Genomic DNA, 12,159 nt, shown 5'->3' on the forward strand with positions numbered 1-12,159 from the left:
ATGTACACGATGTGACTAGGTACCATCTATAGATAGATTTGGAAGATAACGAAGTTACATCAGATAGATTGAGGTGGTCCATGTTAGTAGTTGTAGTGTTGTAAATTATAACCCCTTAAAATTTAATTGTCCCTTTTGGGCCCTTGCTTTAGTATTTTCTCTCATAGCTTATTGCAAGCCTATTTCCTGCCTTGTCACTATCAAACTGTTTGCATATGGTCATGAGGTGACCATATCCTAGGTATTGGGCTTGTGCACTCTGCATCCATCATTCTATACTCCTTTTCTTGCTAGATTGGGTTCCTAGCGACATATTCCAAGTGGAATAGGGTACCTAGTACCATAGTCCCTCCAAAAAGGGAGCAAAATCAAGTGCATACAAGTATTAGTTCCACTATTTGTTATCTGATCCTAATATTTTCATATGACCATTGGAGGTCAGCCTAAAATAGGGAATATCTTGATATCCCTAGATAAAGGAAACATTTCTAATTTATTTTCACCTAAGAACATCCCATCACAATCCTAGATCATTGAGAAAGCATTATTAAGCAAGTATCTTTGGATCCAAGTATTATGGAGCGACAAGCTACAAGAACCTGCATGCAAGTATATTTTCCTGATTTCATAATTAATGTCAAATCTCTAGCCCTTTATCTATAATAATAACATTCCTTTGGATTCATACACTTGATCATTTTTATTAGCACAACCATATAATTTATGGACGATGATTAAAATAAGAATTATAGTCAACATTATACTCTGTTTATTATTACTCCATTATCAACAAGTTATCAGGCTCTTGGTTTTATTTAATAACAATCTTGTTTGAAGGTCCTTTTATGAAAGTAAAATGCTTTTATATTTTTTATTGGGCTTTTATTATAGCTCTAGCTTGAATTATTACATGTAGATGGTGTGGCTGGGTACCAATGGGAGTGAATAAATTTAATGATTCATTCTTTAATGAGAGATTCAGTTAATCTTTGAAGGACCAGATAAATGAGCAAAGAGGGAAAATTAACAATGACCCCCTTTTTAGTATATTCACCAAGAAGAACTTCTTTTTGTGATGATGAGAGATACTCAATTGAGGGTATAAATATTAAATTATTCGAATAAGGATGATATAAATGAATGGAAGACCATGATGGGTTTATAGTGGCAATGAAAATAAAATTGGATGGAGAATTATTAATATTTAAAATTTGATTTAAATTTAGAAGGAATTGAAGAGATGCACGAACAATGTCAAAGTATTTATAGAATGCGACGTGGAAATTATTTGATGGCTGTTGGACGTAATACATAGAAAACGGAATTAGGTATGCACAGAGCATGACCATAAACATAAACATAAATATTGGTGGAGTGATAGTGGTGGATATCTATCTTATTACTTACATCATTAGACAAGGAGCACATTTGAAGATTTGTTGTTACATTAATGTTTCTAAATAGATTGATATGTGCATGATATTTTATTGATTGTTCAAACTAACAAATTTGTTTTCTTAGAGGTTTTACTTGAAAGAACGTGACCCTTGCTTAAGGATATTTTTTCCAAAGATGTTTATAAACCGTTTAGTTTAAGTATTAAAGATTTACATATAATAGTGAGGCCAACAAATTTTTTGATTGTACGGGCATTGAAATTAATGTTGCAGACGGTACGTAATTTTTTTAGCAAGAGGTCAATTTCATGATGCAAGGGTCATCTATAGGTAGTGCAAGAGAATTCGGAAGTAATTTAATAGATACACGTACAATGTCAAAGTAGTGATGGGAATGCCACGCAAGGACATGAAATTAATCAAATGATGAAGATCTCTATGACATTATTTGGTGGACATTGGCCGTAATACATAACGAAATTAGGCATGCACAGAGCATAAACATAAACATAGATATTGGTGGCAGTGGCGGTGGTGGCGATGTATTATTGTTTGTTAGTGCAGATCTCTATCTCCTGCAAACCATGCCGCGGTCACCGGGTCTACCTGCACAGTTGAGGTCGAGGATGGAGAAATCGTTGGTGTTGATGTCGTTGTTGGGTGAGCCGAATCGGGCAACTTTGCAGTCAGTGGCAAAGAGATTGGTGGTCACATAATCGGCCTCACCTCCCACCACGGGCATGGCGGCGCCCAAGTTAATGGGGCTCCTGTACTCTGCTCCGTATGTCTGCCCAAGCACGCCGGTTACACGGGGGCTGAGAGAGTAGAACTTGAAGCTCAGCTCCAGATGGGCAAAGCAGTGGTCGGACTCGGTGGTGATTCCGTAGTTGTGGATTCGAGACTCCTCGGGAGTGATGGGCACAACGCGGGCTGTAATCATAAACTTGTTCTCCACTTCAACCGTCACAGCATTAGCGGTGTCAGATCGAACGATTTTCAGTTTGGAGGAAGAGAGGGGAAGCGTGGCAGCAGCTCCCTCCCGGTTAGGAAGTTGGATCGATTTGCCGTCCAAGGCAATGGCCAGTTGGTCAATTGAATCATCCCAGGAGGACACCTTGTTGGCTCCTAGGAACAGCTGGTGGTTGCCGCAGAAGAGCACTCCAATGGACTGCACCCACGTGAAGTCTCTTCCCATTCCCTCACCTCTCTTGCCGGTGAAGTGAGCATTGATGTGAAGCTCTGAGTCCGACACCAAACAGAAGTTCTGGTCTTTCTTACCGTGGAAATAGAACATGATGCCATCTCCGCCAATGAATCGAGGATCCTGGCACACGCCTCCGGGCTTATTGCACGCTGCAGTTGCACAGCACACACCCAAACTTGTTACTCTCCATAAATTATAAAACAAACAAAATAAAATTATCGATAGATAGGCCTACTTACGGCAAACAGCCTTGCAACTTTTGCAGTCCATCACGCACCCATACGCACACTCGTCCGGACAGTATTGCTCGTATCCATAGCAGCTCTTCCTGTACCCGTACTCATTACATTTCACTTTCTTGTTTCTCTTTCCCTTCCCCTGTGCAAGCACGTCGTTTGTACTAAGCAGCGCCACCATGCAAAGTGCCGCGATCAACATCTTTGCCTCCATTTCGACACAAGTATTGTTATGAGTCTCTGCTACTGCGCTTGCATCAAATGAATCCCATCCTCTACTTTTATGGCCACTACATTCCGTTGCTTCTTCATAACGGGACCCCCATCCCCGCAATCCATGCTGCTTCCACGTTATCTCTACGCACGATTGAACGTGGAACTTTATCAATGCCTCTATCTACTTCGTTTTCTGGTTTGATTTGTCACCCAATTGAACTCATCCAAATTCCAAATTAATAAAAAAATGTGTAACGAACATTGAATCCAAGCGTCCCCTAGGAAGGCACTGAGGTTCTCGAGGCGTGCAAAAGTATTTTAGTATTGAAGCGTCTCGTTTACAAGACGGCGAATGCATTTGAAGCAATCCACAGTCTAATTGGCTTGTTTCATTTAACTACTTTTATTCTTTATGCCACCTGCAACAACTTTCAATTGATTTATCTCTTTCCATCCAGTTCATCGTAATCGCTACAAGAGTTTTTTAAATTCACGTTGTATTGATAAGTTCCTCTTAAAAAACAGAATGTTTCTTTATGCTGGAGAAAGCTCAGACATGCATATGGGTCATCTGGTTTGTACTAGATTCTACTTCTCTCTTCCACTTCATTCTATCTTGGGTTTGAATTTTAAGGATTTACTCCTAATTTCCACGTAAAATTACATTCGAATCCAATAGAAGATAGAACATTGGGACAGGACTTTGTTTATTTACTCTTTACTTGTTTAAATTTTACTATTTAATTCGTTCTTTAGGTTTCTTAAATGTTTTTGTTCAATTATTTTTTCACTCGTGTTATTTTCTGGCCTGATTATAAATTGATTAGGAAGAAAAACATTAGTCTATTATTGTTTTTCCAAGTTTTGTAGGAAGGGTATGTTAATAACGAGTACAATAAATTCATATATTATCTAGTTAGAAGACACCAATTGCAATTCAAAATCTTTCATTTGCTCCTTTAGACATTTCTTTACCAACTCAAGAAATGGTCAAATGTTAACTCAATTGATTAGATTTAGAGTTTATTTTGCTTCTTTTGAATAACCAAGTGGAACCCTCTATTGAATATGCAATCATCCTATCAAAGGAGGTGTATTTCAATTTTGTTGATTGTTCATTCAAATGTTCCCTCTTCTTTGATTTCTCTATCTTTAACCCAATTATTTGTTGAATCAACCCATCATTCAATCATAGGATCCAACTATATACACAAGGTTTTCTCTATTATCATAGCTAATATATCAATGACGAGCTTTAAATATTCATGATTCAATAATGAGCTTCAAAAACACGATCTTCAAACATTCATGTTGTCCAAGATAGCTACAAAAGAATTAAGGAAAAAAGAAATAGAAAAAATAGAACTTTTTCAAGGATATTTAAAGCTAGTGAATGATATGCACCTTTAGCTACTTGAGAAAGGGTTAGTTTTTTAAACCCAGTCCAAAATCCTACCAAGATACACAATTAATAATATATGAGAATATGACCTTAAGAAGGTAGTATTGCCAATTGTTTTGAGAGATCAAGCATTATCAATATAACATATAAATAATTATGATGAAAAGGATAGGGTTCTTAAGAACATTAAGGGAGACATAATGTTGTATTTGAATGCATCAATGGTTCAAATAGATTTAATTCCACACAATAATTGAACTCAAAACTTATGAATGACCAAATCCTTAAAGAAAAAGGTGTAGAATTTTTATATTATAATGTGTAGCTAGAAAATAAGATGTATTGCACATGTTGTAGGTTCTATGTAGAAACAATTGTGAGTAAATGCATTTTTAACCTGCTATAAGATTGGATTATCTTGTTTATACAAAGTAGTTGGATTTGATTATGGTATAGTTGTTGAAAAATTAATTAGAATACTTTTGTGTGACCTTATCGAGAAAAATGACATAATAACCTATATGATTTTGTTGGTTATTTATTTCAATTGAACAATCAAGAGTTAATTGCATGCACAAGATAAGCTTGTCACCTAAATCTTACTCTTTTGACATATATACACATTCTGAAATATGGCCGATTTTTTTGAAGTGGTCAAATATACGATGGATGCTAAAATAATAAATGATATAGAGAGACCCCTTCTTCTATAGTACTAGAGTATAGTAAATTTGAAGAATACTTTACTAGCCCCATTGTGCAATTTACTATCATTGGACAAAAGGTGTTATGCCAGGATATATCTTAATGTGTCCATACTCGTACTACTTTATAATTCCAAGTCATCATGGTCACAATTTTTTTAACTTATATAGTTTCACTCTAAATATAAATATCATTTTTCACATTATTTCCTTATCGCTTAATTATTTTGGGATATGTGTAGCTTACTTTTGGATAGCATAATCCTCTTTTTTTTAATGGAGGTCCAAATGTATGAGCATAGCAGGCCAGTAGGGGCAGGAAGTCCACGAGAACACCAGCTCAATGACGACCTTCATAGAGTACTTTTTGCCTCCCGATATGGGGGCACAAGCCTATAGGTTGAAACCTCTTTGGCTAAGAGCCAAGGACTGAGGGTTATCCATTCCACCAAATTCATCTAGGATATGATATTGGCCTCATCCCTTATGATGTTAGAGACTTTGCACTGAGTAGGACTTGACCCTTGGTGGGATCATTTGGATCCATTCAACTTCACTAGTAGACCAAGGGTCGATTTAATCATTTTTATTGTCTTATATAGGTCTGAAATTCTAAACTCATGTCACACTTTCTACCAATAAATGTTCTTTTAGAATAATAGTTTTAGTAGTAATAGTTCGTATTGCAAATTATTTTATAAAAATCACGAGGTTCATAAAATGAAAGTACATTTTCAATTGAGAAGGTTTCTAGTAAACAATTAGTTAAAAAAAATCATCCAAAGCAAATAAAACAAAAGTGAAATATATGTCAAGTTTTATTGTTTTATTCATTCTTTAGGTTTTTGATAGGTATTGGTCAACTATGCCATTGATGTCAAGGTATTTAAAAGAGCTCAATTACTCTCATACCTATGTTTGACAATTTGATTGTAGAAGGACAATGCCAAGTTATGCTGATGAGATTTGCTGCAATATATATGTAATATAATCTTGCATCTATTACTATAGTATAAAGTGACCCAGAAAGATCAACAAAATGCTATTGAGATTTGTCCCTTAGATTCAGTGTTTAGACTATTTCTTTTGAGGGTTATAGATTGTGGTTTAGGAGTAAATAAAAGCTACATGTGACTTGTATCATATTCAAAATTTGTAGTGGTTGAACTTCAACAGATAGAAAGCTTGAAGTGATACAGTGGTCATTATGCTTGTTGGCCAACTAGGTTGATGTTCTGGATTAATATGCCACGTGAGTGTAATGTACACAAATTAGAGATAGTGTGTAGATGCACATTGAGACTAGTAGAACACATTTTAAGTAACACATAGCGTGTACCTTCTTCTGGAGTGTTGTGTGGGTTTTTCAGACTTGACCTATTAAGAATTTTGTTAAGAATAATTCTTGTGCCTGACTTGTAGATGCATTAATCTTGTTCTAGGCCAATGTATGAATTTAATCATAATTTTAGTGCACATATATTTATTATATTTTTCATTCCCAGTGTGAGTTTGCTATTGTAATATCCATACTGAGTGGTTGATGTATGAGTATGTGGGCGATATTGTGTGACTAACATCTCAATTATTTTGTGTATCTTTATTAGAAGATCATATGCATTAGGTCTATATCAAAATCATGTATTCATTCTGGAATGTCCACAATCTATACATTATATATTTTTATGGGATTGGTGTCTCACATGTTGAGTTGGTCCTCAAATCTTGGATAATTAGAGAATTGTTGTCTCTTGTAGGTTGGTGCAAACAAATGTATTTGGAGATTGGTGTCTCTTGTGGGTTGGTGCCTACAAATGTATTTGGAGATTGGTGTTTCTAGTAGGTTGGTGACTACTTCATATTCTTAGTGATCTATTATTTTTGTCAAGATGGATCTAGGTAGTACATCCAAGCAACTATTCTCACTATGTTTTTTCCCTTCTAGGTTTCCACATTTATTTGGTATTTTATTGTGTTAATGTGTGTTTAAGTTTATCATTTGGATAGTTTATTTATTGTTATAATAAGATCCATTATTGCTACTAATGAAATAGTAGTTTCAAAGTTATGTTTTGGCATATGTTGATTCACTCCCCTCTCAGTATATCTATATGTCTAGAAAGTGGTGTCCTTCACTAAATTCTTTGGAAGAATCTTATCAAATTGAGTTAGATCCAGAATGAAACTCTTAGTTGCTCAAGAAGGTCTATATTTAAACAAGGCACCCTTGTTTGATGGATCCAATTATTCTTTTTGGAGGGTAAGGATGGAAGCCTATCTAATGATAATAGGTTTTTTGTGTTTTTCAATCTATTGTATATTGTTAAGAGATTACATATACTCCTCCAAGAGATCAAGACACGAAAAGTGCATGAAATACTAATACAAAGGAATGCAATGTTATTTTATGTGTTCTAGCTAGTTCTAAGTTTGTGAAAATAATGGATTGCAAGACTACTAAAGAGTATGGGACAAACTCTATAATATCTTTGAAGGAGATGATAAAGTGAACAGGGAAAAAATTCAAACCTACTAGGGATTCTTTGAAGGTATGAACATGGAGGAAGAAGATACTATTGCATACCTACTCTAGGTTGATGAAGATGTTGATACCATAAGAGAAATTGGTGAAGAACTAAAAGAATCAATGATTGTTGAAGTGTTATTAGATCCATTTTTCGTAAATTTGATTCAAACTTTTCTACAATTGAAGAATCCAAAAATATGAATAGATTGACTATGGGTGAGCTACATGGGTAGTAACTACATATGAGATGAGAATTGTGAATGAAAGTTTTTTAAGGAAGGATGTAACCATCAAGGCATCAATAGATAATGAGGGTTCAAATTGTAGTGAATATTTTGATCTTGCAAAAGTAAATTTTGTGATGAGATTAAAGAGATGATGTAGTAAGTATAAAGGTAAGTTACCTTTTAAATATTTCATTCATGGTAAGATAGCCCATATATTGCTTCAAAGTGTAGACTAAGAATTGGCAACAAGAAGAATCCTTTGTATACTGATGAATAAGGTTACTCATCTAGTCATTATGAGAAACACACCTATGAAAATAGAAAGGCTCTATTTATAACATTGAAAACTCCCTATAGTGGTGCAGAAAATATACTTGTTGAAAATGAAGGAAAAGATGCTGAAATGGATTTGAAGTAGAATTTAATATGCTCATAGACTAATAAACAATCTTAAAAAAATGATCACATAGGAAATTAACAATAAATAAGAACTAAGACATAGACTTAAAAAAGTTAGAGAATATGATTGTAGATTTTAAAGCCTAGATAGAGGAAGGCAAAATGATACAATATGTCTTGAATGACAAATTAAAGATGAGACAAGGATTGTGTAATTCTTGTAGTGGAAGGGGTATTTCCAAGGAAGTATTTAGGGAGAAAATAGTCAGATGAGAAAAAATATAAACATTGAAAAGAGTACTGAGATAGTAGATGAGATTATTTGTAGTTAGACGAAACAATATTTCAATATTGGTATTGTATATAAGGAAAAATAAATCAATAAGGTTACTTAAGATTCCATAAATAAAAGTGTAGAGAATTTAGGTGAGCATGGTTCTAGAAGTTTAGGATTAGATTTATCCAAGGCAATTGAGGATAAAAAGAAACAAGATGAAGGGTTCATCCATGTTTAAAGAAAAAAGAGAAGGTTCAAAATAACAAATCCAAGAAGACAAGCATACAAAACTAGGTTCAATCATTCTTCTTTAAGTTTCTATTTCAGTTGCAATCATTATGGACTTGAGGTTGTTGATTATATAAGGCTTCCTATAATGAAAATATTTTAGGAAGAAATGTATCATACCATAAATAATTATTATTTGCACATGGTCTAATATAGGTTATAGAAATAAATGACCAGTGTTTATAATTTATCTTCCTTCCTCTAATGTTATATTATCAACATCAAATTGCATACTATAGGAATAAGGCTTAAAAGTAGTAGCATCAATTTTGAATTGTTCTTGATTAGTTCAACCACTCAAATTTGTCCTCCCCTTATTCTTACGATATCGATAATTAAATACAAAACTATTGAGCTTCTTAGTCTTGATATTTTATTTTCATAACCATTAATAAGTATGGCATGTATATGAGCTAGTGGTTATTTATAATAAAATTATGAATGTTTAGAATTTTATAATCTAGACATATTATTTTTTTCCTCATAAGACACACAATCTATTTCGATTTAGGAGTATGTTATCTAGGTGAGATGTATCATCATCTTTAGTTTCGTGGAGATCTCGAATCTAGATGCTTCACCATCTTATTTGAGTATAATAGTTCATTGAGCTCCCCTTTCTATCTATATAAACTTGAGTTCAAAATCATTTATTTCCAACTCCACCTATATTTTTTTTTTCCACCTTTGATGATTTAAGTATAATCATATGGATTTTTGATAATGTTATCTCTCCTTTCAATGGGGTTACCAATATCTTGTAAGATAAAAAGGTAAGAAGGATCTACTTTCTTTCTTCTAACCTAACTCAACCTTAGTTTATTCCATATTGCCTTGCTCTCAAAATTTACTCATATATTATAATTTTTTGTGAGGCCAATTTTTTTCTCTAGCATAACCAATTATTTTGTCCATGGAATTCCTTCCTACTGAGGTATAACCCTTTTAATCATTCCTTTTATATAGTGGTGGGTCCAAATACACACTTTTCACAAAACCTAGGTTTTCGATTGTACATGACGTCTACTTTTTAATCTACAATTCACAAGTTATAAAGAGAAGATTATCAATCTTTTCTTCCTTGTAACCTCAAAACTTCCATCGATTAGCTTAAGTTTCTTAATATAGTCTAAGTAGAAACCCTTCAACAATTTTGTAACAAGAGAGTGAAATGTAATGATTACGGGTACAGGAAGAGCTGCTATGGATACGAGCAATACTGTCCGGATGAGTGTGCGTATGGGTGCGTGATGGACTGCAAAAGTTGCAAGGCTGTTTGCCGTAAGTAGGCCTATCTATCGATAAACTTTATTTGTTTGTTTTATAATTTATGGAGGGTAACAAGTTTGGGTGTGTGATGTGCAACTGCAGCGTGCAATAAGCCCGGAGGCGTGTGCCAGAATCCTCGATTCATTGGCGGAGATGGCATCATGTTCTATTTCCACGGTAAGCAAGACCAGAACTTCTGTTTGGTGTCGGACTCAGAGCTCCATATCAATGCTCACTTCATCGGCAAGAGAGGCGAAGGAATGGGAAGAGACTTCACGTGGGTGCAGTCCATTGGAGTGCCGGTCGGCGGTAACCACCAGCTCTTCCTAGGAGCCAACAAGGTGTCGTCCTCGGACGATTCCCTTGACCAACTCGCCATTGCCTTGGACAGAAAATTCATCCAACTTTCTAACCAGGAGGGAGCCACTGCCACTCTTCCTCTGTCTTCTTCCAATCTGAAAATCTTTCGATCTGACAAAACTAATGCGGTGACGGTTGAGGTGGAGAACAAGTTTATGATTACAGCCCGCGTTGTGCCCATCACTCCCGGGGAGTCTGGAATCCACAACAACGGAATCACCTCCGAGTCGGAGCACTGCTTTGCCCATCTGGAGATAAGATTCAAGTTCTACTCTCTCAGCCCCCGTGTCACCGGCGTGCTTGGGCAAACATACGGAGCAGAGTACAGGAGCCCCATTATCCTGGGCGCCGCCATGCCCGTGGTGGGAGGTGAGGCCGATTATGTGACCACCAATCTGTTTGCCAGTGACTGCAAAGTTGCCCGATTCGGCTCACCCAACAACGACAACCACATCAACACCAATAATTTCTCCGTCGGTGACTTCAACTGTGCAGGGAGACCCGGTGGCCGCGGCATGGTTTGCCGGAGATAGATGTAAAAATTGAGTCTGAATCTTTAGCTGGAAAATAAAAGCAAAACTTGCATATTGAAATCTGAAGAATCAGAATGAATGTAATTAAATCATTTACATTACCATATTAAAACTTGAATGAATTACAATTGATTTATAGATCACAGGAGTAGAAATTATGCATGAGATGCATGGAATTTCTAGAGATCAGAACTGGAAGATGAAGAGGGAGTTAAAAACAGGAACTCCTTGGTTAGCTTAAACATAAGCAACAATGCAAATCACAATCATAGTAAATCACAGGAAAGACTGCATGTTAAGTTGCACTAACACCCCCCCTTAAGCCTAATTAAGGAGAGATATGGGTCTTGGCAACAAAGCTTGATTAAGAACCCAATTACAAAGAAGAAAGGAGAAAACCCAACTGAGAGAAACTCCTGACCATTATTCAAACTATAGAAGAAAGTTGCAATTATCGATGAAGAAGAACTACAAATGAATCCACACTGCAACATGATTGTATCAAAATCATAGAAACCACTGCATGAGTACCTCTGAGATACTTTGAAAATGCAGTTGTACATATTCTGTATTGCTCAAATGGATGAACAGATACGTACGTGGTCTCTGAATACAAAAACTGACCATCTGAAGACAAGTAGATATGAATCTGTAGAAATGTGCTTCAAACTGAAGAATTGTAAAGATGACCTCCGCTTGGGATGATACCATTGTTTATCCATTGCTCAGTAATGTCCCACTAGAAAGAAACTCTGGAAACACTCGAGGATGCGACTCTAGAATCTTATGTAGTTAGAAACCCCACTAGAAAGAATCTCTAGGAGCAAACAGAGTTGCAACATTGGAATCTTATGTAGACAGGAATTTAGAACAAAAGAATACTTTTGACTATCAATTGGAGGAAGGTTGCATATCAACTTTAATCTTCTATTTTATTCAGGAAACTTATTAAAAGAAACCTATACTAAATGCATTAAGCAAAACTCCCATGCAAACTTTCTAAAAGTTCAATTTTTACAAAGCCCCAAATTTTCTAGATCTTTTTCATGTAGTGCTTGCAAAGCACATACAAGTTTTAAAGAATCAATATAGGAAAAAAGACAAGGAATATGCAAAAATT

The 12,159-nt window shown here is 35.4% G+C and overlaps 2 protein-coding genes across 2 annotated transcripts; one reads left to right on the top strand and one right to left on the bottom strand.

Moving 5' to 3' along the window:
* Window positions 1-1,839: 1,839 nt before the first annotated feature.
* On the bottom strand, window positions 1,840-3,076 carry LOC131061391 (uncharacterized). Its single transcript, XM_057995035.2, has 2 exons — window positions 2,841-3,076; window positions 1,840-2,750 (listed from the first exon to the last, which is right to left on the bottom strand). Exons 1-2 carry the CDS (start codon window positions 3,049-3,051, stop codon window positions 1,966-1,968), a joined length of 996 nt encoding a protein of 331 aa, XP_057851018.2. The 5' UTR covers window positions 3,052-3,076; the 3' UTR covers window positions 1,840-1,965.
* A 6,542-nt stretch (window positions 3,077-9,618) lies between these two features.
* On the top strand, window positions 9,619-11,280 carry LOC131061361 (uncharacterized). Its single transcript, XM_057995008.2, has 4 exons — window positions 9,619-9,650; window positions 10,070-10,158; window positions 10,249-11,024; window positions 11,179-11,280. Exons 1-4 carry the CDS (start codon window positions 9,619-9,621, stop codon window positions 11,278-11,280), a joined length of 999 nt encoding a protein of 332 aa, XP_057850991.2.
* Window positions 11,281-12,159: the final 879 nt, after the last annotated feature.

This window comes from Cryptomeria japonica, chromosome 11 (genome assembly GCF_030272615.1).
Source record: "Cryptomeria japonica chromosome 11, Sugi_1.0, whole genome shotgun sequence".
In the NCBI taxonomy this organism is placed as follows: domain Eukaryota; kingdom Viridiplantae; phylum Streptophyta; class Pinopsida; order Cupressales; family Cupressaceae; genus Cryptomeria; species Cryptomeria japonica.

Coding starts and splice junctions, on each gene's coding strand:
- LOC131061391 (XM_057995035.2), bottom strand. CDS start 3,051: ATGGAGGCAAAGATGTTGATCGCGGCACTTTGCATGGTGGCGCTGCTT. Junction 2,751..2,840: donor AAGTTGCAAGGCTGTTTGCC/GTAAGTAGGCCT, acceptor GTGCAACTGCAG/CGTGCAATAAGCCCGGAGGC.
- LOC131061361 (XM_057995008.2), top strand. CDS start 9,619: ATGGGGTTACCAATATCTTGTAAGATAAAAAG. Junction 9,651..10,069: donor ATATCTTGTAAGATAAAAAG/GTAAGAAGGATC, acceptor TTACGGGTACAG/GAAGAGCTGCTATGGATACG. Junction 10,159..10,248: donor AAGTTGCAAGGCTGTTTGCC/GTAAGTAGGCCT, acceptor GTGCAACTGCAG/CGTGCAATAAGCCCGGAGGC.